General features: G+C 45.2%; 14 protein-coding genes and 1 non-coding gene across 15 annotated transcripts; 10 read left to right on the top strand and 5 right to left on the bottom strand.

Moving 5' to 3' along the window:
- Nucleotides 1-55: 55 nt before the first annotated feature.
- HG536_0A04240 (uncharacterized protein) lies at nt 56-2,542 on the bottom strand (the record flags this gene model as incomplete). Its single annotated transcript, XM_037281386.1, has 1 exon — nt 56-2,542. One exon carries the CDS (start codon nt 2,540-2,542, stop codon nt 56-58), a length of 2,487 nt encoding a protein of 828 aa, XP_037137281.1.
- Nucleotides 2,543-2,974: 432 nt separating this feature from the next.
- Nucleotides 2,975-3,754, top strand: YJU2 (mRNA splicing protein YJU2; the record flags this gene model as incomplete). The annotated part of the gene is made up of 1 exon (XM_037281385.1): nt 2,975-3,754. One exon carries the CDS (start codon nt 2,975-2,977, stop codon nt 3,752-3,754), a length of 780 nt encoding a protein of 259 aa, XP_037137280.1.
- Nucleotides 3,755-3,853: 99 nt separating this feature from the next.
- Nucleotides 3,854-4,789, top strand: YJU3 (acylglycerol lipase; the record flags this gene model as incomplete). The annotated part of the gene is made up of 1 exon (XM_037281384.1): nt 3,854-4,789. The coding sequence occupies one exon, from the start codon at nt 3,854-3,856 to the stop codon at nt 4,787-4,789; it is 936 nt and encodes a 311-aa protein (XP_037137279.1).
- A 554-nt stretch (nt 4,790-5,343) lies between these two features.
- Nucleotides 5,344-6,018, top strand: HG536_0A04210 (uncharacterized protein; the record flags this gene model as incomplete). Its single annotated transcript, XM_037281383.1, has 1 exon — nt 5,344-6,018. One exon carries the CDS (start codon nt 5,344-5,346, stop codon nt 6,016-6,018), a length of 675 nt encoding a protein of 224 aa, XP_037137278.1.
- A 169-nt stretch (nt 6,019-6,187) lies between these two features.
- On the top strand, nt 6,188-8,965 carry NAM7 (ATP-dependent RNA helicase NAM7; the record flags this gene model as incomplete). The annotated part of the gene is made up of 1 exon (XM_037281382.1): nt 6,188-8,965. The coding sequence occupies one exon, from the start codon at nt 6,188-6,190 to the stop codon at nt 8,963-8,965; it is 2,778 nt and encodes a 925-aa protein (XP_037137277.1).
- Nucleotides 8,966-9,033: 68 nt separating this feature from the next.
- Nucleotides 9,034-12,114, bottom strand: BUD2 (GTPase-activating protein BUD2; the record flags this gene model as incomplete). The annotated part of the gene is made up of 1 exon (XM_037281381.1): nt 9,034-12,114. The coding sequence occupies one exon, from the start codon at nt 12,112-12,114 to the stop codon at nt 9,034-9,036; it is 3,081 nt and encodes a 1,026-aa protein (XP_037137276.1).
- Nucleotides 12,115-12,359: 245 nt separating this feature from the next.
- On the bottom strand, nt 12,360-13,055 carry HG536_0A04180 (SEC14 family lipid-binding protein; the record flags this gene model as incomplete). The annotated part of the gene is made up of 1 exon (XM_037281380.1): nt 12,360-13,055. The coding sequence occupies one exon, from the start codon at nt 13,053-13,055 to the stop codon at nt 12,360-12,362; it is 696 nt and encodes a 231-aa protein (XP_037137275.1).
- Nucleotides 13,056-13,646: 591 nt separating this feature from the next.
- On the top strand, nt 13,647-15,884 carry CTF18 (Ctf18p; the record flags this gene model as incomplete). The annotated part of the gene is made up of 1 exon (XM_037281379.1): nt 13,647-15,884. One exon carries the CDS (start codon nt 13,647-13,649, stop codon nt 15,882-15,884), a length of 2,238 nt encoding a protein of 745 aa, XP_037137274.1.
- A 205-nt stretch (nt 15,885-16,089) lies between these two features.
- On the top strand, nt 16,090-16,725 carry VPS20 (ESCRT-III subunit protein VPS20; the record flags this gene model as incomplete). The annotated part of the gene is made up of 1 exon (XM_037281378.1): nt 16,090-16,725. One exon carries the CDS (start codon nt 16,090-16,092, stop codon nt 16,723-16,725), a length of 636 nt encoding a protein of 211 aa, XP_037137273.1.
- Nucleotides 16,726-17,806: 1,081 nt separating this feature from the next.
- Nucleotides 17,807-17,880, top strand: HG536_0Atrna4V. Its single transcript has one exon. It is a non-coding gene; the product is annotated as a tRNA-Val (tRNA).
- Nucleotides 17,881-18,130: 250 nt separating this feature from the next.
- CWP1 (Cwp1p) lies at nt 18,131-19,753 on the bottom strand (the record flags this gene model as incomplete). Its single annotated transcript, XM_037281377.1, has 1 exon — nt 18,131-19,753. The coding sequence occupies one exon, from the start codon at nt 19,751-19,753 to the stop codon at nt 18,131-18,133; it is 1,623 nt and encodes a 540-aa protein (XP_037137272.1).
- A 1,018-nt stretch (nt 19,754-20,771) lies between these two features.
- Nucleotides 20,772-21,701, bottom strand: MTC2 (Mtc2p; the record flags this gene model as incomplete). Its single annotated transcript, XM_037281376.1, has 1 exon — nt 20,772-21,701. One exon carries the CDS (start codon nt 21,699-21,701, stop codon nt 20,772-20,774), a length of 930 nt encoding a protein of 309 aa, XP_037137271.1.
- A 203-nt stretch (nt 21,702-21,904) lies between these two features.
- Nucleotides 21,905-22,663, top strand: UTP11 (rRNA-processing protein UTP11; the record flags this gene model as incomplete). Its single annotated transcript, XM_037281375.1, has 1 exon — nt 21,905-22,663. One exon carries the CDS (start codon nt 21,905-21,907, stop codon nt 22,661-22,663), a length of 759 nt encoding a protein of 252 aa, XP_037137270.1.
- A 149-nt stretch (nt 22,664-22,812) lies between these two features.
- On the top strand, nt 22,813-24,660 carry YPF1 (aspartic endopeptidase; the record flags this gene model as incomplete). Its single annotated transcript, XM_037281374.1, has 1 exon — nt 22,813-24,660. One exon carries the CDS (start codon nt 22,813-22,815, stop codon nt 24,658-24,660), a length of 1,848 nt encoding a protein of 615 aa, XP_037137269.1.
- Nucleotides 24,661-25,006: 346 nt separating this feature from the next.
- Nucleotides 25,007-26,128, top strand: ADH3 (alcohol dehydrogenase ADH3; the record flags this gene model as incomplete). Its single annotated transcript, XM_037281373.1, has 1 exon — nt 25,007-26,128. The coding sequence occupies one exon, from the start codon at nt 25,007-25,009 to the stop codon at nt 26,126-26,128; it is 1,122 nt and encodes a 373-aa protein (XP_037137268.1).
- Between the last annotated feature and the right edge of the window lies 1 nt (nt 26,129).

Genomic DNA, 26,129 nt, shown 5'->3' with positions numbered 1-26,129 from the left:
AAGCTATGTTGAATTAAATTATATACACTGTAAAAAATAGATTATAACGAACTATTCACAAGACGAGATCTGGGAAAAAGCTTTCGAGATCTGTATTCTCCACAAGCTCCTGCCATCCTAAATTGTAGCTACCCCAGAATTCTTCCTCTATAAGCTGTGTCATTTCAGACTCCATTTGGTCCGATAGTTTCATCATTGGCTGTCCAGAGGGAAAGCCGTCAGGACCGATCTCAGTGTCGGTTTTGACAGCCAAATTATCAACAATGTAATCATTAGTCATAGCTGAATTTGGGTCATTTCTTGATATTCCACAGGGGCAATTGGAAGTATCAGTATCTGCTATGGTGGCGTCTCGCTCCGGGAAAGGTGTTGAAAACTCTATTTGTCGCGACACGGCTATCTTGCCTTCCAGATTGTGTTTGCAAGAACTCGAAAGCCAGGAGTTCTCAGCGCGTGTGCGACTTTCTAAGGCTCTCTCTATGACGGCTCGCATGACAGTGGCGAGGCCCAGCACAATCATATAGCACCGTGAACGCCGCAAGAGCCGCTTGAGGATTGGATCAGTTGATGCGACTAATAAATCAAGCTTTTCGCATGCGATCTTGAAGTAACAGGCAAATGATGTACAACGTCCACCTTCACTTCGCAGTGTTGAGAGATCACATTGACTAGTCTCATCGTAACCGCTAAGGACAAGCAATCCGTTTTCGAAATATGTCATTTCGCAGTATGAAAGGGCATAAACCATCCCGACACATCTAACAAATGCAGTCGCTATATGCGACAAGCATGCATTCAGGTAAGGAGTGGGCTCTTGGCAGTCACTTCCAATCAACTCCGGAAATGATGATTTATCTAACTCGAAGCAAAAAAGAATTAGGTTGACGCATAAAGAACACGAGAGTATGACGGATTTAACAGCGCCATTCTTTACGGCTGGAGTAATCTCCTTCAACGCAAAAAATCGAAGACCGTAAAATGCCATCAAAACTTCAAGCGCCAGGCAAAGTATGCGGGTCTGTAGGAAGCCCTTGTCCAGCGTATCGGTACTAGGTGAGTAAGTACTTATAGGGGGGAATTCTTGTTCAATGAAATCGATCAATGTCTCACAGTGCTGTGATAAGTCTGGTGTGATTCTCCTATCGTGCAGATCGAAAAACATTGGCCGCACAACTTTCAAGAACCGCTTCATAACTCCATAAAAAGTCTTGCTGTGATCGCTAAGCATTTCTTCGTCATCATAATCGTACAGCGAAACTTTCAATGGCCTACCCAGATTCAAAGCAATGTCAAGATCGGCAAATAAAATCCAATACCAAAGCTTCTGAAGCGATTCTGTGCTTCCAACGTCTTCAACTTGTTCTCCGTACAGTGTTGGTATATCCCGGTTAAGGCCCAAATATGTTGCCGTGCTAATCAAATTATCGACCAAAAGCATCAAATGGCTATCATCACCGCCTGTGTGACCGTAGACCCACCTATACTCGCATCGCAGCAATAGCATTTGAGTGCGCTCAATGTACATGCCTTTCGCTGTACTGACACCAGTTAAAAAGATGAGAAATCTCTCAACCGCGGAAGGAAGCTCATCACGATAGTAAGTCAAAGCTAGTATCATTACTATGACTCCAATTTTGTAATAATTTTTCTTGGGTGGTACGATTAGCATCACGATCGGTTTTTCTCCGTCACTGGCCCTCGGATCCCCACTTTGAAACCCTTGCTCGAAGTCCCTGAACACCTTGTCTTTGTCTAAAGTACTGTTCATCATGAATAATTGACTGCTGTCGAAGAAATGGTTCAAGGATGAGACCACCTTTTCTCTAGAGGGCAGATGCTGCACGAGGTCATTGATCAGCGAGGTTGGCGAACCGTCTGCCGCTTGAATTGGCTCTTCTGCTACGCAGAGCTCCTTCAACATGGAAAAGTTCTTTTTCTTCTTTAACTGCCTCCTTATTATCTTAAGTTTAGTCCACGCCTGCATAAACCGCTGCATCAAGTCCCAATTGTACTTGCCCATAAATGTCTTGAAAGCAGTAGCTCCATAGCATATGCGTCTCCCGCTGTCCTTGGACTGGAGAGTGCAGAAATCGGTCAGGATGTTCCTTTTGTGAGATAGTGAGTCTTCAGTAGAGGATATGTGGTATATTGAATTGAGATTATGCAAGGGCCCATTGGTATTAGCTCCGTAAGAAATGTACCTGGTCTTTATCTTTACCGCTTCCCCTCCTGCAGCCTCTCCTTCAATTTGCAACTTATTCAGGTCGTCTACGAAAGTTGCATGACTACCAGAGTCAGCCTCTGCTACCGATCCATTTGTATTGCTTTCCGGTTCGTTGGAATATACACACTGAGTGAATCCTCTAACAGCACACGTCGAGCAGATTGGCCTTTTCTGGTCACATCGCAGCTTCCGCTTGCGGCAGAAAGCGCACGATTTGGTGATCTTACGCCGTTTTCGCTTTGGCTTCTCTTCAGGAGGCTTCACTGCCTCTGGTGGCTCCATTTGCGGCCTCTGAAAGGTGAGACTACTTTCCTCCATATCCAAAGATTCCCGGCCTCGTATAACCAGTGTATATCTTTCGCTTTGTCGACCCTGTCGTTACTTGCTTGTAGATGAAAGCCGCACCCCAGCGAGTGGCTAAGCGGATTAATATCACGGCCGTTCGGGTGTGCAAGAAACCCATCGCGATAGAAAAATGAGTCACCATCATACATCCAGATATACAGTACTCAAGATTGATCGCTGGCAAACACTTAATTTAGAAACTTGGCTAAACTTCTCTCCGATGTAGCTCATTCAGAAGAATCAGCTTCTGTAGATCGGCATCTTCTGCATCTTTTTACGTTTTGTACGCCAAGGGACACTTTCTGCAATCGCTACCCGCACGTGAGTGGCCTTGGTTAAACCATTAAAGGTGACTAACTTCACCTGTAGAATAGCCAACTTCAGCACTAAAACTAGAGCATTGGGATGTCCGAGAGGAAAGCTGTGAATAAGTACTACCCACCAGATTTCAATCCACTTGAAGCTGAAGCTTCACTTCGCAAGAGTGCGAAGAAGTTGAAGACCAAGCAACGGGATGTGATTACCATCAGGTTGATGACTCCGTTCAGCATTCGCTGCACGAAATGTTCAGAATACATTGCCAAGAGCCGGAAATTCAACGGCAAGAAGGAAGTCCTGCCCGAAAGATACCTAGAAACGATCAAAATCTATCGATTAAGCATCAAGTGTCCGCGATGTAATAACATGATATCGTTCCGGACAGATCCCAAGACTTCGGACTTTGTGATGGAATGCGGCGGAGTGAGAAACTACAGCAGGGTCAAAGACGAAGACTCCCGCGTGGAGAGCGTTGATGAGACGCTGCAGAGGCTAGTGCAGGAGACGAACGAGTCCGAAAGCGAGCGCTTAAGCGGCAAGGGCGAAGATAAGATGGAAGCTCTGGAGAGAAGACTCGCGCAGATACAGCGGGAGCAAGAAGACGATCAGGAACTGGAAAGGACAAGACTCTCTAGACTGAGCATGCAACAGCGGGAGCAACGGCTCCGAGACAGAAACGCTGCCGCTGTAGAAGAGAACGAACAAGACCTCGACAAGATTGCAGAAGAAGCGTTTAACAGACGCCAAGACCACGGCGAGCGACTCAACGCACCGTTCCGCAAACCGCAGCCCAAAGCACTGATCTTCAAGAAAAGGTCCAAGAAGGTCAACCCGCTGGGCGTGATCAAGAAAGCGGCCGGACCGTAGCATCACACACGGCGCGCTCGATCCTATACAACAAATATATAATGAACACGGATAGATTACCGCCACACGACATCCACAGCGCACACAAACGCAAAACAAATGTCGCATCCATACCCCTACAGCTGTACCACGGCAATCCCTGAGATCCAGTACGAAGAATACAACGGCGCTCGGTTCGCATACGTGTACTGGCCCGCGGCAACTGAGCAAACCAAAGGCTGCATCTTCGTCGTCCACGGCTTCTGCGAGCACACCAAACTGAACAACCGTCTTATGGACCAACTGGCACTCAAGGGCTACGAGAGCTTCATGTTCGACCAGAGAGGCTCAGGAATGACCTCTCCCGGCAGACTACGGGGTCTCACCAACGAAAAGCTCGTGTTCGATGACCTGGACCATTTTCTGCTCAAGAACCTCGAGAGATGCGCGGCTAACGACATCCCGGTCTTCCTGTTCGGCCATTCGATGGGCGGCGGCATCGTACTGAACTACGCATGTCATGGCACTTACCGGTCCAGGGTGGCTGGGTTCTCCACCACGGGGCCTCTCATAGAGCTGCACGCGAGCGCAAAACCAATGTGGATCACGGAAAAGCTGTCGCCGCTGCTAGCACGCTGTCTCCCCAACATGCGTATCGATACCAAGCTGAACCTTGACGGCATATCGTCGGACCCCGCTTACCGCGCCTTCCTCCAGCACGACCGTCCCCTGAGTACCCCGCTTATCGGCTCTCTAAGACAGATCTACGACTTTTTGCAGCGCGGCAAAGCGCTGCTCGACGAGAAATACGTCAAGGATCATTTCACACGCGACAAGCCCGTGCTCGTCATCCACGGCACGCGCGACACCGTCAACGATCCCGCCGCATCTAAGCGGTTCATCGATCACGTGTGTCCTGCGCCAGATCGCACGCTCAAATTGGTCGAAGGAGCAAGACACAGCATCCTGTCGCTCGAGAAGGACGTCTTTTTCAACGAAGCGTTCGACTGCTTCTCCGCATGGCTCGACCAGCACGTGCCTGCGTCCAGCGCATAGGAAGCCGATTTACGAGCCGAGGTTCCGCGGTTCCGCGATTCCGCAGTCGCACGCAGGGGGGTCTCTGTCCACCGCGACACCGCACTGCGCTTGTCTGACCGAGGACGCGGCACAGAAAGCAATTGGCTCGGCTTCGAGACGAAGCTTATCTGGAGAGAAATCTGTCCTTATTTCCCCGCGTTTTGTAGCGGCCCCTTTGAAGCCGGCGCGTGTTGGCTTGTCCCTTCTCTGTTTGTCTTAGCCACTCTTGCCGTCCATTGTTGCGAAGAGTGATTGATGGGGAGACAAGAAGAACAGATAGAGCAGCAAGAACAATGGAAGAAGAACTACAACTGTTGATGGATATACAACCGGGTCAGGGAAGCAAAGGGGTTTCGGGTTCTTATACATAATGCGGGAGTTTTTATCTCATTAGCTTACAAACTTATATTTCCTATATATATGTATAACTGGTGTGATTGCTCACAGTAGTTGCTGGACAATCGGTCTATTGGAAAGTCCGGCTCAGGTTATGCTTTTTGCGACAAAGACCAGCGGATTGATATAAACTAAAGATGGACATAGGCATTTTCGAAAGGGCAGTACAGGATCCCTGTTCGGAAGAGTGCGATTGCGAGGACGATGATCCATTACATGAGGAGCAGGAACAAGAAAAAGAAGTAAACCGCTGCAGTTGTACGCGGCAAGACAAGCCACCGAAGGTCGGCCTCCAGAGGGCAATCACCACAAACTCGATTATTGTTTCGCCAAGGTCGACCCACATTCTCGCACACTCCAGGACAGCTCCGAGCCCCATGCTGTCCCGGCCGTCCCGGAGTAGGGCGAGCAGTACGTCGCTGATCCGACACTTCTCGGCGAGCGAAGGCGACGAGCGGCCAGGCCCGCTTTCGCGCAGGCCATCCTGTCCGACGAACCCCTCGAGGTCGTCGTGCTGCGGGATCCCGACACATCTCTACGGACTGGAGAAATACGTGTCGAGCGCGCTGGACGCCCTGTCGGCCGGCGACTACGGATTCCACAGGTACGGCCATACCACTCAAGAACAGGGTGGAGCCGAGGCGGCGGATCTACTGTCGTCATCGTCATCGTCGAGCCCGTCTCGAGCATCGGTGTCACCATCGGAGCTCTGTCAGAGCTCCGCGTCGACCGTTTCTAGAACGCAATTCGCCAAGAGGGCCAGAAAGAAATCGTTCATTGAAATATCACTCGCGAAATCATTCTCTCAATGATGGTCTTCATACTATATGCTAGTCAGCTATGATGATATTTTTTTTTCACTTAGTAGGATCTGTACGTATGGAGTGACGGTGTGTGATCGCTAGCTTTAAGAGAGCTAGAACGTACCGTGAACCAGGTCGATCACTCTGTGAGTGGCAGGCCGGGCATACTGAATCGACTATGAGCCATGAGAACGTTCTGTTTGAGCCAGAGACTCTACCAGTGGATGAGTTTGAGGAGTACGAGCTTGAAGACGAAGCGCTGATCGTTGATGCCGCTATCCACTCCGTCTCTTCGCAACATGCGTGTGCTTACTGTGGCATCGATTCGCCAACGTGTGTGATCAAGTGCAACAGCTGTCAGAAGTGGTTTTGCAACTCGAAACAGGGCACGGCGAGCTCTCACATTGTGAATCACCTGGTGCTGTCGCATCATAACGTTGTGTCGCTGCATCCGGACTCGGACTTGGGCGATACCGTGTTGGAATGCTATAACTGTGGTTGCAAGAATGTGTTCCTGTTGGGGTTTGTCTCTGCGAGAGGCGAGGCGGTTGTAGTGCTGTTGTGTCGTATACCTTGCGCGCAGGCGAAGAACGCTAATTGGGACACTGACCAGTGGCAGCCTCTGATAGAGGACAGACAGTTTCTGAACTGGGTGGCTGAGGAGCCGAGCGACGAGCAGAAACTGAAGGCAAAGTTGATTACGCCGTCGCAAATGTCCAAATTAGAAGCCAAGTGGAAGTCCAACAAGGATGCTACCATCAATGACATCGACGCTCCCGAAGAGCAGGAGGAAATCCCGCCGATTCTACTAAAGTATCAGGACGCGTATGAATATCAGAGATCTTTTGGACCGCTGATCAAACTGGAGGCCGACTACGACAGACAGTTGAAAGAATCGCAAGCCTTGGAGCACATCTCTGTGACGTGGTCGCTGGGGTTAAATAACAGGCATTTGGCCTCGTTTGCGCTATCCACTTTTGAATCGAATGAGTTAAAAGTGGCAGTCGGAGATGAAATGTTTTTAAGATACTCCGGTTTACAACATCCAGAATGGGAAGGAAGAGGATACATTATTCGTTTACCCAATAGCATGCAGGACGAGTTTACTTTGGAGTTAAAACCAAGTAAAAATCCACCACCAACTCATTTGAGTACCGGGTTTACGGCAGAGTTTATATGGAAAGGTACTTCTTACGATAGAATGCAAGACGCATTGAAAAAATTCGCGTTGGATAAGAAATCTATCTCCGGTTTCCTTTACTACAAGATCTTGGGCCATCAAATAGTGGATATCCAGTTCGACGTTCCATTACCAAAAGAGTTCTCGATAAAACACTTTGCACAGTTGAACGCATCACAATCACATGCCGTGGAACACGTTTTGCAAAGACCGCTTTCTTTGATTCAGGGTCCACCTGGTACAGGTAAGACTGTTACCTCTGCGACAATAGTATATCATCTATCCAAACTGCATCACGAAAGAATCCTAGTGTGTGCACCTTCAAATGTCGCTGTTGATCACTTGGCAGCAAAATTACGTGATTTGGGTTTGAAGGTGGTAAGATTGACAGCGAAAAGTAGAGAGGACGTTGAGAGTTCAGTGTCAAATTTGGCTTTACACAACCTAGTAGCAAGGTCTTCCAAAGGTGAATTGAAGAAGTTACTGAAGTTGAAACAAGAGGTTGGTGAATTATCTATTGGGGATACAAAGAAGTTCGTCAAATTGGTGAGAAAGACAGAATCGGAAATCTTGAAGAAAGCTGATGTCGTTTGCTGTACTTGCGTCGGTGCAGGAGATAAGAGATTGGACACAAAATTCAGAACTGTCCTAATTGATGAAAGTACACAAGCATCTGAACCAGAATCTCTCATTCCGATCGTTAAGGGTGCCAAGCAAATTATCTTGGTCGGTGATCATCAGCAATTAGGCCCCGTTATCTTGGAGCGTAAGGCTGGGGATGTAGGCCTAAAGCAATCGCTCTTCGAAAGATTGATCTCACTCGGTCATGTACCAATTAGATTGGAAGTTCAGTATCGTATGAATCCATATTTGAGTGAGTTCCCAAGTAATATGTTTTACGAAGGAAGCTTGCAGAACGGTGTTACTATTGAACAGCGAACCGTATCTAATAGTACGTTTCCATGGCCCATTCATGAGATTCCGATGATGTTTTGGGCTAATTATGGTAGAGAAGAGATCTCAGCCAATGGAACTTCGTATTTGAATAGAATAGAAGCGATGAACTGTGAGAGGATAATCACAAGACTTTTCAAGGATGGTGTAAAGCCCGAGCAAATTGGTGTTATCACACCTTATGAAGGTCAAAGAGCATTTGTGCTGCAATATATGCAAATGAATGGATCGCTGGATAGGGATCTCTATCTGAACGTGGAAGTCGCTTCCGTCGATGCATTTCAAGGTCGTGAGAAGGATTATATTATTCTATCATGCGTTCGTGCTAATGAGCAACAAATCATTGGTTTCTTAAGCGATCCCCGTCGTTTAAACGTGGGTCTAACTCGTGCCAAGTATGGTCTTGTGATCTTAGGCAATCCAAGAGCCTTATCAACAAATGTTTTATGGAACCATCTCCTGATCCACTTCCGTGAGAAGGGCTGTTTGGTTGAGGGATCATTGAATAATCTACAACTATGCACAGTGCAATTGACCAGGAATAGGCCGAGCAAGACCAGCGCCAGTCGGTTTTCATTCAATGTCGACGCCCGGGGATTTTCCAGCGATCAGGATTTTGATACTCAAAGCTTGATGTCGTTTGGTGGTCAAGCCGATCCATTTAACAAAGCTGGCTTGGCTGCTGCTAGCGAGCTTTCATCATTCTTAAACAATCAAATGTGGAATTCGGATTACCAGATTAGCAGCGATAAGAAGAAAGCCAGTACCCAGGAGCCGGAAACGGAACGTTTGCGCAAAGGTATAGACTCTTTGAATATATAGATGCTATTTACCTTTTGAAATGTCTATAAAATGTAATATCTCATGGTGTGTTTTAATAACCGTTATGCTCATCGCCTGAACCATCGCTTGATGCTGCTCCCATTCGAGTGCAATGACTCCTTATCACTACTATCCCGCAAATCGGGATTATTGACTTTTTGTGTCTTGAACCTGTTTAATTTTCTCGTTACGCTGAAAGAGCTATCAGATCTTGAGAGGCTTCCTGAACTGCTCGAGTGTGAGCTCACACGCGGTACAATATTATCCAGTAAATTAACAGCATCAGCTCGTTTGAACAGTCTGCTTGCCCCTTCAACTTCTCCCAGTTGGTGCTGGGAATCGATCAGTATCTGCTTGCTTTTGCTAAAGTATGTATTGTCGGTCAGAAACTGAGCATACATCTGCCTCTTCTCTGAATCCCTCACAGGGAACTCATAATCGGCTAACAAACGCTTTAGATGTTTCACTTTGTGGTAAAGCAGCACTGATTCCCTTTCTAATTGTTCCATCATCTCACTCTGGGCGTCCGCATTCACTTCTCTATTATTTTCAACCACAGTCTCATAATTTTGCTCTAGATGTTTGGAAGGCTTCTGGTCGGAAATTTCGACATTGCTCGTAGTTTTCTCGATGAACTCCAAATTGCTTATCTCCGTCCTTCTGCCATCAATTGGAACTTTGATGCCTGGGGCATTCTTGGAAATTTGTCCCAGACTTATAGTATGTGGCAATTTGCCAATTTCTCTCTTATTGATGGCACAAATCGCAAGTGCCGCAGATAGCTCCGTTTCTCGGAGGTACCTATCGATAAGATGGGGATTAATTGGGAGTTCAGCCAGGATCTCCTCGCTCATTAAAAGTTTCGGCCTTATGACTGAATTTGTAAGCTTCAGTTTCTTTGGAGCAAAGTCCAGCTTTTTTTGGGTGACCTTATCAATATAGTCCAGAAGCTCGTCTCTATGATCATCAATAAAACAATTCATGCCTTTCATATAAGGCTCTTTGTTACCAAAACATGATAGATTAGAAAGATTCAACAAGACCTTGCTAACCAGGGTGACGGTCCTTCTAGATTGTTCACTCGGATGGCTTCGTACAAGGTCAAATAGCTTTGGATTCAAAATAACGGGACAAAAAAACCTTAAGAACAACATGCCAGAGACGCAGTTCAGTATTCTGGTAACGCCATCATCAACACAAATAATCTCTAATTTTTTCCTCAGGGTAGTCATCTGGTTCTTTATGGGCATAGGGATGTCGTTACTTGTGCTGTAAATGGCTATCCATATACTCTCTACCATGGCTAGCAATCGTCCTCGATTCTCATCCAATACAGCTTTCTTCTTTACAGGATCATTCTCCTTTATGCGCTCTGGATCGACCTCGCAGCTACCTTCATAATCTATGATGGACCTCAGAATAGGACCTATCGATAGGTCCAGGTATTCTTTCCCTACCCGGTAGAAATATGACTCCATAGATCTCGTTAAGATTGAATTACCCCGGAAAAGAGTGCCGTAAATATGGGTAGAAGTCTTATTGTTCAGGCTATTTTTTGTGATAGATCCATCAAGTTCCAGTAATTCTCTGTCAATCAGCGCCGAGAACCAATCGTCCTCCTTATGAAGCGCCTGGAAAACGTCCAGGAGGATACCAGCGATATCCTCAAACGCCAAATCTGAGCCAAGCGAGAAGCTCCGAGCTGAGTTCACAAGCTGCGAAAGATTCACCTCATTTAGAGCTGATTCGAACCTGTGGAAATTGACCGCCGGAAGTATGAAATTCAAACTCGAAACGATCCTTATACAAATGGTACCAATATTGAAACGTGTCTTCTTGCTATCGAGGACCGGAAGCCGCGTTTCTTTGTCCAAAGACATATCATTAATCATTTCCTGTGTAATTCTAACAAAACCAACTGTTTCATCATCTTTCTTATTCTGACTTCGTTGCTTTACTTCTATCGTCAGGTTATTTATCTTGACGCTTTCATCAAAAACAAACTCTTCCCTCCAAAATGGTACGTCTGTACCTTGCACAATTGCGGTTCTTCCCCAGGTTCGATCCCAAATCGATAATTCGACATACAACTGTGGTAGACCCCCGTGTGAAGCTTTGCTGATTCCCGGAAAGTTGCCTTCTACAATTGATAGTTTAAACCTGTTAGATAAGCGAAGGCGATCAGAGTCATGACTGCCTGTGATGGAAAGATACTCTGCCAGAGCAAAAGCTTTCAAAGCAACCAGCCAATCTTCCACATCAATCGATAAAGGAAACTTCAAGATAATACTTGGATCGTTCTTAACCGCAGGTCCGCCTAAAATAAACTTCTGTCTCTTGAATAAACCCAATTCTTTCCTCAGTTCCGAAATGGTTCCCAAGAAGAGCATGTTGTCGTTCTGCAGCGATGGATCTAGTAAACGGATTTCAGACCTAAGCAGTGCCCGAATATCCAGCGAATAAAGTAATGAGCCATCGCTTTGCAGAAGGAGGTCAAGCTTGCCATCAGACTTCAGGACGCCCATCGCTGGGAACCATCCTTCTTCAGTCCTGGATTTTCGTAGAAAGCTCGGCCTCGACAGTTGCTTGATGACGGGTATACGCCGAGTTGGCAGCGGTCCATAGACCACAAGCTGTGACACCAGTAAGTTAGCAGCTTCACCATCAGAACTTTCAACAACAGGCGCAGGTCTGAGCGAAATCTTGTTGAATATGCCCTTACTGTTCAAGGAACTCCACCAAATTAATGAATAGAGCAAACCCTCGAAGCTTGCATTATCCTTCGCCAGAAAATAATCTGTTTGCGACTTCGTGATGACCTGAACGATAGGGACATTATTATTATTCTTGTCGATCAGATGGATCTTGCAACCTTGCAGATGATCTATTCTCGGTATTTCTATTGCATTTCCAGAGTTCTCAGATACGGTTGTCCTCGTCTTTGAATCAGACTGACATTCTAAACTGCCCTGTTCCGTGACCAGTATATGGCTTATTTTCCAGTTTTCAGATGCCAGATCACTACACCACTGTACTGTGCCATCAAAAGTGCCTTGCATCTCTTCGACATTTCTCATGAAGCTTGCAACATTAAAGGATTGTCCAGTAGAGAAACCAGATGAACTAACCGCAGGTCGGCTATACTTCATTCTCACACAATCGATTGCCCTACAACTGGTCTTCAATCGGACTTCTGCCGATAGACTGCTTCTCTAACGAGATGACCGCATGGTCTTGTAAGCGTTTTGTCGAATTCTATGACACATTCGAGCTCACAACCAGTGACAAAGCAGAGAAATCATGAGATTTATAAATTTACACATATAAATGGAAGAGTAAATAGAAGCTGATTCATCTCTCAGTCATCTTGAGCGGAACACCGCAGACGACGCCGCTAATTTTTAACAGAAAATGCCTGTGGAGCTTCGCCTTCTGGACCCACGTACTTAGGGTCCCTCCATGGGCCAATATCAGATAAATATAAGCCACCTTCAGCTTCGCTGACTTCCGACTGGCCACCAAACTTCGTTGGCAAGTTCTCCGCGGGGATCTGCTTCAACAGATCCTTCTTGTAAGAAGATCCAAAGATGAAAATTTTGGACACGGTGACAGGATCTAGGAACGGTTTGAATAGCTTGAACGCGGTGGAGAAGCCAAATGGCGCATTGATTAGATAGAATTTACCCATACGTTCCGGATAGTAGTTCTGCCCTATGTAGGACGCCTCTTTAACATAGGAGAGCACCTGGTAGGCACTTGATATTGAAATGCCCTTTAGATCCATGATGGTACAGGAAGTCTCAACTAGATGACCGCAGTAACGAGAACACGCTGGCAACCTGTACTTGACGAACGCTTCGTATTCCCAAACAAGATTTTTCAGCATACGTTCCTGAGTGGTGATTTTGTACATCTCAGTCAAGTTGACAGCACCCAGCTCCTCAAAGTAGACTGGACGACCATCCTTGTCGGTCTTATGGTAATATTGAGGATAGTATCTAGCCACTAGAGGCTTCTCCTCGTAATGGAAATCCTCCAAGATCGTATTCGTGCCGAATTCTTTCCTCCATTTCTCACACGCTTCGAACATCTCCTTAGCTAAAACCGTGTCAAACTTTCTAGCTCTTAGGAAACGCAGTAAAGTAGAATCATCCAGACGTTCGACAAATCCAGCTGCCACCAATTCTTCCCTTAGTTGTTCCAAGGCCTTTTGCTGAGCCTCGTCGACATTACCGGGTGTGCCCGCTATTGATCCCGGTTCACAAACCTGAGGATAAGAACTCAAGATTTGCTGCTCCTGAGGCTGCAATCATCAAATAAACACTGTTAATAACCAGTTCACTTATATTTCCCAATAAATATCTGATTCCACCGGCAAAAATTGAGGCAGAACCAGAGGGGCTGAAAAAAAAGACAGAAACTTACGGTAACCATATTATTCTATACTTCTCACAATCTAGTATACAGGGCCTGATTGGATCTAGTCCAGTCAATTGATGCCTTTTTACTGGTTTGTTGAATCTTCACAATGCCCGTTGTGATTCGAGCAAAGCAGTCGCTATAAGGAATCACTTTGAACGTGAAGTAGCGAAGATCATGTTGAACCATCTTAGTGGATGAACTTGAAGTTGAAGAAGAGCTTGGGCAGAGGCTTTGTGTTCTTGCGAGACTCTATTCTCTCATGGAAATTGTTCCAGAGTTCGGATCTTTGCTAGGAAAGAGTACCTTTTTCCATGGTGGCCAGACAAACTCGGGAAGCAACACAGATCAAGAAGCATCTCCTGCTGGGCAGGAGCTGACTGCGGCATTGGACGGTGATGACGGGGCTAGAATTGGGACTTTTGTTACGAGCAAAGGTAAAGTTGTAAAACTGAGGAAGAAAGAACGAGGTAAAGTGCCAAGAGTTGCACAGTATCAGCTGCTGGGATTGGGATCTGACGATAAAATGACGACTTGGAAGGGAGAAGAATCCTACGGTATCAATATTAACGTTCTTATGGATAGAGTTACAAATCAGCCGTCTAAATCGGATGTCGATTCTCAGCATAGAGATGAGAAGCCTCTGCCGAAGGATGGGGATAAACTTTGGGTCGACAAGTGGAGCCCGAAAAAGTTCGTGGACCTGGTTGGTAACGAGAAGACTAATAGAAGGGTATTAGGTTGGATCAGGCAATGGTCTCCGTGCGTCTTCAATGAGCAATTGCCTGAAAGGAGTATGGGGAGGCCAGAACAAGATGTGGCCGATCCTTTATCGCGACCAGCGAAGAAGATTCTTCTGATTCATGGACCGCCCGGTATTGGTAAGACCTCTGTGGCCCATGTGGCGGCAAAGCAGGCTGGTTACTCTGTGGCTGAGATCAACGCGAGCGATGAGAGGGCTGGAACACTAGTGCGCGATAAACTTCACAACACCCTTTTCAACAACACCTTTAATGATAAGCCTGTATGCCTTATAGCTGACGAGATCGATGGCAGTATTGAAAGTGGGTTTATCAGGGCTCTTTTAGACATAATCAATAAGGATGCACAAGCTACACAGAAACAGCTTTTGGGCTCCAATTTCACAGTCAAAAGAAAAAAAAAGAAGGCCAGACTTCTGCTGAGGCCCATCATCGCCGTTTGCAATAATTTATATGCTCCTGCTCTTGAAAAGCTGAAACCTCACTGCGAAATTGTCGCTGTGAAGAGGCCTTCTGACAGTTCTCTCCAGGAGCGTTTGGAAGAGATTTGTAGAGCAGAAGGCGTAAAAGTTTCAGTTGAGGCTTTGAAAGACCTGATGCATATAGCCCAGGGAGACGTCAGAAATTGTGTCAACAGCTTACAGTTTCTGGCTACCAATAAGAATTTCTGCGCGGGAGAATTCAGTGATAACCCACTAAATTCTATTTCGAAAGATTTCTCGCATTCATGGTTTAGAATTTGCAATCAAATTTTTAGGCGAGACCCTCACAAAGAGCTGCAACATCAGCTTCGGGAGAAGATGCAACTCGTGGAGCTGAACGGGAACTTTGAAAAAATTCTACAGGGTTGCCATTCTTTGTACCCTCATGTCAAGTACTCAGATAATGGAGTAGAAAAACCAGCAATTATTGCTGACTGGTTGTTCTACCATGATCTGATGTTCAAATCTCTATTTGAGCATAATGGCGAATTACTTCGCTATTCTTCAGTGGTACCGCTTGCTTTTTTCAATTTGTTCGGTGATGTTGCGAATAGAGAGGATCTTCGAATTGAAAACTCGGAATATGAATTGAGAGAGACCCGGAAAAGCAATCAGGATATTCTGAAACTTATGATGCACAAAATTTCGCTGAGAACTCCTTCCCTGGTACCGTTCTTGAGCTTCGAGTCTCTTGTCCTCGAAGTTTTACCAAGCTTAGACCGCTTGATCTCCTCTGATGTGAGCAAATGCAGAGATGCGAAGGTAAAACAAGCTGTGTATGATAACCTGATTGATATCCTAAGATTCTTCGAGTTAGAGTTAACTGAAAGGTTTCACGAGAACTACGGCTCCAAGAAAATTCTATTCATCGAGCCGCCAATTACGGAAATCGTCCTGATGGATGCACAGCGACGAAAGGAAGTCATCTCCAAGAGGCCTGCTTTGCTAGACGTATTACTAGCCAAAGTAGAAGAAAATAATGCCAGAAAAAAGCATATCACGAAAATTAACGAGGATAAAGCTCGTAACGAGGAGATCAAGAACAATGCCATCAAAGCTCGCAAGAGTGGACTCAGCATGGCAGATTTCTTCAAAAGTCAGTATAAAGTCGAAGAAGGGGATCGCTGTGATGTGAGTAATAAAACAGGATTGGCAGGTTCAAACAGCGATAAAAATTTCCGTATTTGGGTCAGATACAAGGAAGGCTTCTCGGACGCTGTTAGAAAGAACGTGTCCTGGCATGACCTTTGGAGCTGAGGTCCATTATATACGCTAGCACTGTATACAGTATCCAAGAATAAACGTCACGAAATAGAGAAAGTGACTAAATATCGCCAGCTATTTCTTCCAGTGCTCATTTATGACCCCCTTTTGTCAAAGTCCATCGGTCCTACAGCGAACTTGATATTGATAACTATTAGGAAACTGACACCAAGACTGGGACAAGAGAGAGAAGTAGGTCATGGGCCAGAAGGGCAGTAAGGTACAGATAACTGAAAATGACAGGGCGATACTGCAGTTGAAAAGATCCAGGGATGAGATACACAAGTTCACCCGAAGAACGGACCTGTTAATTAGTTCAGAGAGGCTAAAGTTAAAAGAGATGATTAAGGAGAACCCCACCAAGTGCAAGAGTGATCCCAGAGTGCGGTTTCTTTTGAAAAGAATACATTACCAGGACCATCTCTTACAGCAAGCGTTAGAACAGCTCATCAATTTAGAGAATCTTGTATCGACGCTGGAGTTTAAACTGGTGGAAACTCAGTTCATAAAAGGCCTCGAAAGAGGCAACCAAATTCTGAAAAAGCTTAACAAGGAGTTTGAAAATGTAGATGAGTTGATGGACGATGTACAGATGCAAATTGCTTATCAGGAGGAGGTTGACGAAGTCCTTGCCCATAGCATAGTCGGTGTCAACGATTTTGAGACAGAGATAGATAAAGAATTAGATCAGATGGAAAGAGAAATCAATCCACAGCAGCAAATTGAGATGCCATCGGTCGATAAACTGCCAGATCTTAAACAGAGACCGATTGCATCCTCCGAGAGGAAGGAGCAAGGGAAAAAAGAGGGAACCGAAGCTCCCGTACTTGCCTGACTAGTTTAGCGCTAAAGAATCATGCAGATCATTTGTGAATAAAGCCATCATTATACAGGTCACGATGTTTGTGAAGGGCTGCATAGCTCGACGTTTTATGAGCGACGAGAGCAATAACCTAACACCGGCTACAAGCTTATCCAGTAGCTTCAAGCTGGCGATATTTACCAGGTGGGTGGTAGATCACCTTGCCAGACGCTTATTTGATCAATGCGAAATACGTGGACGTCAACAAGCGATTAAGATCGCTTCATACCAGTTCCAGAGAGCGAGCGTATGCGATTAGCTCTGGCAGATAGACAGTCTTTGATTATAGAGACGGAAATTCACTTTTAACCGCGATGAAGCCAAAAGATGTGTCTTAGGATCTCGTAAAAGCTTTAGCAGAAACAAAAGAATTGAACACAAAAATATCTTTTAAAGAGCACCCGTGGATTTAGTCTTATCTAAGGTGACGTGAAATGCCGATTCTTGTGTATAATACCAAGCTACGCAGGCTGCTCTATTGCCTTAGCTTTGAAACATAAAGATTGTTGGACTACTATACACAAACCCTGAAGTACTGCTCGTAGCGTAGCTAAATAAGGGAAAAACACTTCCTGAAGCTCAATGGGAGTATAGCTGCATCATATAGCCCTGGCCAATGCCAATCAGCGATGCATACCTCGGACTTCATGTAACAGAATAAAACCGATAGCCGCCCAGTGAACACATATTTCTATGGTTCATGAAATGGTCATTAAACTTCGCGGCAAATTAAATAGACACCTACTCTCTGTTAGGTAGCCGACTTTTAGTCTAATGGATCAGATAATTTCATGGTTACCACTCAAACTTTTGCCCAAAGACAGTACTCATAAGCAAAATACAAGGACTTAGCTTATACGAGGGCTTTTAGCTTATAAGACGCTCAGGATATCATTGAACCAAAAGACGAAAAATAACTATGGTAAAGTTCGTATAAATCTATGAATATCTTGTAGGTCGTTCATTGTCGATGGTAAGTTCATAGCCTTGTAGGTGCACTGCTCCGCACTGTTTTATATATTTAAGAAATTTTCAGTTCACCACAAATTACTATGGTTTCGTGGTCTAGTTGGTTATGGCATCTGCTTAACACGCAGAACGTCCCCAGTTCGATCCTGGGCGAAATCATATTTTTATTTTTGTATCTTGAGAGGAACCGAAGGGACACAAAGTACAAAGATCGCTTAAGAGCAATTGATTTCCATTCACTAAACACTAGACTATCCTGTAGCTTAAGTATATTCGAAGCGTATACACTGTACTAATCTCTATTGTGGGCAATCTTGTGTCTGCAAATGGATTGGAAGTGAGTGACTGATAAACACAAAAATAAAAGTAAAATATTCAGCGAGTGAGAAAAAAGATTCAATGAAGACGTTCACATGATTAGCGCAGCAAGAGCGGCAAAGGCACCCACTCCAACACCGTTTCCAATGCTGATTGCGTTCGCACCGTTTTTCCAGGAAGTCTCTTCCTCAAGCTCTGGATATTTGTAATCAAATTCCTCACCCTTCTTATGGGTGCAATCGTCTTTGTGGTCCTTGTCATCATCGAAGTCCTTGACATCATCGAAGTCCTTGTCATCATCGAAGTCCTTGTCATGATCAAAATGCTTGTCATGATCAAAATGCTTGTCATGATCAAAATGCTTGTCATGATCAAAATGCTTGTCATGATCAAAATGCTTGTCATGATCGAAATCCATACCTTCTTCGAAATCGTCATCGGACTCGTCATTGTCTTTCTTGTTGTGATGGTCCTTACGTTCCTTGTGACTCTTTTGATCTTTGTGATCTTTGTGGTCCTTAAATTCCTTACGCTCTTTTTCTTCTTTGTTTTCTTTGTGTTGCATGTTTTTCCTGTAGCCTTTGTGGTCTCTGTGGGAGTTACGATTCTTACGATCCTTGAAGTCCTTGTTAACCCTGTGATCATCATAATCGTCCTCATCGTCGTATTCCTCATCGTCATAGTCCTCGTGCTTCTTTTGATTTTTGTGGCCTCTGAATTTTTTGTATTTGTGGTCCTGTTTAAAATCCTCATAGTCACTGTAATCATCATCAGAATCTTCCTCTTCGTCATGGTGTTTAACCCTCTTGTGGTCCTTTTCCTTCTTGTGATTCTTTTCCTTCCTGTGATTCTTTTCCTTCCTGTGATTCTTTTCTTTCCTGTGACTCTTTTCCTTCTTGTAATGCTTTTCCTTTTTGTAGTCCTTGCCTTTTTTGTGATTCTTGTGGACGTCGTCGAGGTCAAGATCCTCATCATCGCTGTCCTCTCTGTGCTCGTCATCGTCCTTGTGCTTTCCGTGCTCGTCATCGTCCTTGTCCTTTCTGCGCTCGTCATCGTCCTTGTCCTTTCTGCGCTCGTCGTCGTCCTTGTCCTCTCTGCGCTCGTCATCGTCCTTCTTGTCCTTCTTGCCATCCTTACCGTCTTTGTGGTCCCTATCGTCTCTGTCATCCTTTTCCTTCAAGTGGTCGCGATCTTTGTGACAGCCATCATCTTTGTTGTTTTCTCTGTCCTTCTTCTCCTCTTCAAAGCATTTCTCCTTGTTTGGATAGAAATCTTTGATCGGATAACCGCTAGAGCCTTGTGCTCTGATCAAAAGACTAATAGCGTCTTTAGCGTCTCCGACAGCAACTTTATACTCAAAGTCCTTTGGATGAGCCCAGAATTCTTTCTTACCTTTGAAAGCCAATTTACCTTCCTTGATAAAAAATCCGGAAGAGGCATAACATTTAGTTGTTTCTTCAAGAGTACCATGTTTGGTAACACTTGCATAACTCTCATCAGAAAATTTTAGCAGACCACATTCCGTAATCCAGGCAGTCAAAGGTTTCTTATTATTATGCCCGAAATACAAAGCACCATCCTTGGAATGAACCGTAGAATAGTGCACGTCCGCGTTTGGCTTAAATGCAACCAGGCCGAATTCCTCGGATTTGGCAACAATAACCTGCGCCAAAGCCAGTAACGAGGCTAGGTAAGCCGGAGTGAATTTCATCATTGTTTAAAAATCAGATAAATTTCCCGTAGTGTAGAAAGAAGTCAAGATAATCTTCAAAGACGTTTAACCTTTTCTTTCTTGATTCCTCTTAAAAAAACAACCACAAAACACAGAAGATAATTAGCAAAAAGTGAATCGTAAAGGAGATCCAGAATTTCGAAAAAAGTGGAAATCGGCACTGTATTTATACGTTTCCAAGCACAGTGACACAAATCTCAAATCTTGACTATTGGTTCTTTCTGTTCGATCTGCTGAATTTTTTTTTCCGGGGCTTTTAGTGTGACACATTAACAAACTCCGTCGCCCAGCGATGAAGCGGGAGAAACATACCGACCACAAGAAGAGGTGATCAAGACCAACAATAATTTTACAAGGCACGAATTGGATTAGCACGGTGAGTGGAATGTCAAAATCAGGGTATAAAAATCGAAGGGACGCAATTATCAGCAGAATGGCCGCCTCCTCTCAATTCGGGAAGACTGCCAGAACGCATCACTGTGCTCATTTCAGGTCTTGCTGGAGCATTTATGGTTGCAATTAGATGGACATCGCAACAAACGCAATATGGGGAATATAATCAACCATTAAAAATTCAACAATGCGCAAAGCCCAAGGTAGCTCACATTAGCCATCTCCCGCCGAAAAAGCACAAAATAGAATAGAACATAAAAAGCAGACTTTATTGTCCACATTCTTTTCCACTGCTAGCAGAAACATGGGAGTTTTACTAGCCTCTGATTAGAAAATTCAATGATAAGAAACCCATGATGTGTCCTTAACGGACGAGCCAAGGCATAAGGCGCGTACTAAACAAAATGTCTAGTTCTTTCTTTGCCAAGCTCTTATCTTATCCAAGGCACGCACTGTTGATCTCTGCATGGATCTCGGGAATGTGGGGGAATGTTTCCTTTTACGGAAAAATGTGAAAAACCGCTGAATCCAGAAAAGGAAACTATTCCACAAGAGCCATCTTTCTTGCAACCGCAACTCCAGCTAGCTTATCCTTCCCGGATTCCACTCAAACGGGAGGAACGACCTTCTTAAGGACATCTTTAACAACCAGCGTCTCTAAAAACAGTGGATTCTGAGCCATGTTCGATTGAGCCACTTTAAGCTGTGCAATTTTCTCGAGGAACCCGTCGACCATATCTGGCCTGCTACCATAAAGCACAGAAATATCCATAGAGGCGTTCCTAACAAGCTCCAAATGAAGCGGGAAGTACCATATGCATGCCATTTTCACGTGATCCGGTGTTACAAACTTCTTGGCGAATTTGTAGTAGCTTATCAGCTTGGCCAGAGCCTCGATATCGTGCAACGAGCCTGTATGGGCACCGCCGCCCTTTGTAATGTCTAACAACCTGTGCATTCTGATGTGAACGATGATATCAAGGATATATCGACGAATTAAGTGTTTGCAGCAGACTTGAGCATCTATGGCTTTGAAGTCTTCAATTTCTATAGGTGATGGAATGGAATGGCTTCTATGCAGATCATAGCATGCTAGCCAAAATCGGTGTTTTAGCCAATCTCTCAGATTGATACTGCTTCTGAGAGTTTTGTCCGCATCAAGGTTACGCGCTCCGTCTTCTATTCGCGACTCCCATGGAACCATTGCAATAAGGACTAAGTTTTGATTGTGAGCGGTGATTTGCACCAGACGTGCTTGTTCATGCTCATCCAAGGTTTCCATTCCAGTAAATATGCAGATCTCCGTACCACTTAATTGCTGCTCATTTCGCTGCGCAACTTGATTAGTGACCCGACAAGTTATTTTATTGAGCGAGAACCTATGCTCTACCAGGCTTTTCACAGCGTTTGCTTGCCGTTCCACGTCAATTTCACCATATTTATCAGGACCCTTCCCGTAGAAAAACAGCAGATTTTTCTTCGCACTCAAGCAAAATTCAAGGCAGGTGGATAGATCCGGAAGCTTCCCCTCAGTCATCTCACCACCCGTCTAGAATAGTATACTAGGCAACTGTTGAAGCTAATCTCTTGACTGTGTTAACTCAGCTGCGTCTAGCAAGCATGCCGGATCATTTCTTACGTGAAGTGTGCTATACGGTCAAAAAAGTCGAATATTCGAACTCATCTCATCGCTGGTATACAAACCACACCGCAAGCTAAACCGTTATATCTGGGCTCAGGATGGCCAAACTTGTGCATAATGTTCAGAAGAAGCAGCATAGGGAGAGATCCCAACTCACTAGACGCTCGAGGCTTGGTTTTCTCGAAAAGCACAAGGATTATGTGAAACGTGCACAGGACTACCATAAGAAAGAGAATACCATCAAGATTCTGCGGGCTAAGGCTAAGGAGAGAAACCCTGACGAGTACTACCATGCGATGACTTCAAGAAAAGTGGATGCCAGTGGTCTTCTACACACTTCTCGTCGCGGACGCGACGAGGACTCAACCCTTAGTATGGATCAAGTCAAGCTATTGAAGACCCAGGATAGCAACTACGTGAGAACTTTGCGACAGATGGAGAAGAATAAGCTGGAAAAGAAATCGAAGGAGCTTATGTTTGAATCAAAGGGAAAACACACAATATTTGTCAACGATCGCCAGGAAATGGAGGATTTCACACCCGAAAAGTATTTCAACACAACGACAAGCATGGTGAATAGGCGAGAAAATAGACTAACCAAAGATCAACTGATGTCGAGTCAAGTGGCGAGTATCGTACCAGACCCTTCAGCAATCATGCCAAGGGAATCTCTAAACAAGAAAAAATTGAAGAAGTTCAAAGCCATAGAAGGTCATCTTGAAAGAGAAAGCAAACTGAGTGCGGTACAACAAAGAATGGACCTTCAAAGGGAAGTCATGAAAAAGGGTTCCAAGAAGAAGATATCAGACTCAAATGGGAATATTTGCTTCAAATGGAAGAAACAGCGCAAAAGGTAGTAATCTCTTGCAAATAATATAGATGTACTTTATAGGTTTTTTTCACACTTTAATAGCAGGAGATCTGCGCGCAGGGACAAGAAGGTAGTGGGATGTGAAGAGATCAAGACAATTAAAACAATCGGGCAAGTTAGCATCTTCCACACAATATGAATAGCGAATTTGTTCGGGCAATCGCTGAAGACTTGTTTAGAATCCCGTCAAAAATTTTGAAACAGTCTACTAGCGCTCCTAATGGTAGCAGCAATAAGGAGCTAGAAAATGTTTTCGAGCAGATCGCCAGCGTAGTCAAGAATAACCAGTCCACAGTGGTGAGTAAGCTTGACCAGTTTTCCAGCTCTGCAGCCCATGCTTTGGTGGCTATTTTTCAACGACATCCGCTTTTCATTGATTACTTGACATTGACAGGGCTTGCAACCGCTTTGGTTGTTGTTGGCAGTTTTGCCTCCATTAGAAGCATTCCATACACCGCTCTACCGCCAACTCAAGTACATCCCTCGTTTGATCCGTCCGACTACGACTTGGACCATGAGTGCCAAATAATCTACGCGGATGAGAAGCAAAAATGGACGGATAAGCTTGATGAAAGGCAGGCAATCGTTCTGCCTTTGACGAGTGCCGTCTTATTATTAGCCTTATACGTGATTATTACGAAACTGAAGGTGGAGTGGAAGATCTATCTTTTGAAGCTGTTGAATTTCAACATCGTCCTGGTAACTTTCCCAGCGGGCCTCTTGGTTTACACTTATTTTGCTAACTGCTTCACCAGGCATCTCTCGAGATTGGGATCTTGGAATCCTCTGATGGTGTCTCCCCGATTCAGGGTCACCATTTCAGACGACAACGAGGCCGTCAACCGAGCAGGGTGGTTCGTTCATAACTTCCAATACCGCGAGGCCTTGACAGATGATCTTGGGTACGAGGGAGTTGTGGACAAAATCAAGAACGATCCCTGGGAGCGGCAATTGTATTCTCGTGAGTTGACCAATCCCAGCGATGTCAAATCCAATCGTCAGTTTGTCAACATGTACCTTAACGGGAGCATGCTGTTCTCTTGTATCCTCTCAGCGGCTACCACAGCGCTCTACGTCTGCTTCCCGAACGATTGGTTGATAAGAAACATGATAAGCATGAACTTAGCTGTTTGGGCAATTTCCCAGATGGATTTGAAGAACCTGAAATCGGGCGTCCTAGTTCTGGTCGCCCTGTTCTTCTACGATGTCTATTTCGTCTTTGGTACTAGAGTCATGGTCACAGTAGCAACCAGTGTCGATTTACCCATCAAGCTCTCGCTACCAAGCAGATTCAACACAGTGCTGAACAACTTTGAATTCTCCATTCTAGGTCTCGGCGATATAATTCTGCCCGGTATTTTCATCGCACTCTGCTACAAGTATGACATATGGAGATGGCATTACGTGAATACAGATACCGAGTTCCATCTTCTGAACTGGCATTACATTGGAAGATACTTCATCACTGCGCTGCTGAGCTACATCGTCGCGCTGGTATCGTGCATGTCGGCCCTCACGCTCTTTGGAGCCGCCCAACCAGCCCTTCTATACATCGTTCCCTTCTTACTGATCTCAACCTTGACAATGGCATGGGCCAGCGGCGACCTGGGGCAGTTCTGGAGTTTCCAATACGATACCATCGAGCTGGGTGAGAATAAACTCTCCAACTCGGATTCCGAGCCGCTAACCACCTATTCCGACTACTTGCGATCCGATGATCTGGACAACGATGACAGCGAAGACTACACTAACCAGGATGCCATAATGGACTACGAGAGTGACAACGACGATGACGACGATAGCGACAATGACTGCTCTCAAGAAACCATTCCCGAATACAAGCCTACAGACTTATTGCGTCTTCTGGACGACGCCGCTGGGTCTTCCGACGCTGAGGATGCGGATTTTGTCCTGCAAGATGACGACGACGTCAGCGACTCCGACACAATTGTTCTTGATGAAGAGGAGAATGAATTGGCTTGAAGGTGTGCTGACCAACCGGAGTCATCAATTTTCACGCACCATTATTGTCGGTAACAGCAAACAGTAATTTTCGTTGAACTCGGATGAGCGGACTCACACCTTACAGAGCCATAACTAAGAATTATCATGCTCGATGCAGCTTTTGGTGCTGCTGCCATTATTTCTCCTCTCTAGAGGCTGTTTAGCCAACAAACCGTAATAAGTGCGGTTTCTACATCTCCTCTTGGAGAAGCATCGAGAGAGGGTGGAATTGGTGCTGATATAATACGAGGTTGAAATACAATTAATCAACGGTTCCTTAAGAATATTTTCCAATAGCGTAGCATAAGCTTAACAAGATAGTACAATGTTGCGTAACACCACTGTCCGCCTCTCAAGGCCTATGGTTTTTCATGGTAGATTAACCAGGTTGCAGTCGACTTTTACCATCCCAAAGACACAAAAGGGTGTCGTTTTCTATGAACATGGTGGAGAATTGCTGTACAAGGATATTCCCGTGCCCAAGCCAAAACCCAACGAGATCTTGGTCAATGTGAAGTATTCCGGTGTCTGTCACACGGATTTGCATGCTTGGAAGGGTGACTGGCCGCTTGCTACCAAGCTGCCATTGGTCGGAGGCCACGAAGGAGCTGGAGTTGTTGTTGCTAAGGGAAAAGATGTGAAAAATTTTGAGATTGGTGATTATGCGGGGATCAAGTGGCTGAACAGCTCTTGTATGTCGTGTGAAGTTTGCGAACAGGGCCATGAATCCAACTGTTCTCACGCTGATCTTTCTGGCTACACGCATGACGGTACTTTCCAGCAGTACGCCACGGCAGATGCCGTTCAAGCTGCTCATATACCTAAGAATGCGGATTTAGCCCAGGTTGCTCCCATCCTGTGTGCAGGTGTCACTGTGTACAAGGCATTGAAGACTTCTGGTGCGAAGCCCGGCCAATGGGTGGCCATCTCTGGTGCTGCCGGAGGTCTTGGCTCCCTGGCTGTTCAGTACGCAAAAACTATGGGATTGAGAGTTTTGGGTATCGATGGTGGTGAGCGTAAGGAGCAGTTGTTCAAGTCTTTGGGCGGTGAAGTTTTTATAGACTTCACCAAGAGCAAAGATATCGTAAGTGATATCCAGGAGGCTACCCAAGGTGGTCCTCATGCAGTTATCAATGTCTCTGTGTCTGATGCAGCCATTTCGCAATCGACTAAGTACGTAAGACCCACTGGCACCGTGGTCTTGGTTGGATTGCCCGTTAAAGCCGTCGTCAAGTCTGAGGTTTTCTCTCATGTTGTCAAATCCATTAATATCAAGGGTTCTTACGTCGGTAACAGAGCTGACACCAGAGAGGCGATTGACTTTTTCTCTAGGGGCCTGGTCAGATCGCCAATCAAGATTATTGGGTTGTCCGAGCTTGGAAAGGTTTATGAGATGATGGAGGCTGGTACCATCCTTGGCAGGTATGTTGTTGACACCTCTCGTTGAT

Source organism: Torulaspora globosa, chromosome 1, assembly GCF_014133895.1.
Source record: "Torulaspora globosa chromosome 1, complete sequence".
In the NCBI taxonomy this organism is placed as follows: Eukaryota; Fungi; Ascomycota; class Saccharomycetes; order Saccharomycetales; family Saccharomycetaceae; genus Torulaspora; species Torulaspora globosa.
This window is presented reverse-complemented; position numbering and strand designations above follow the sequence as displayed.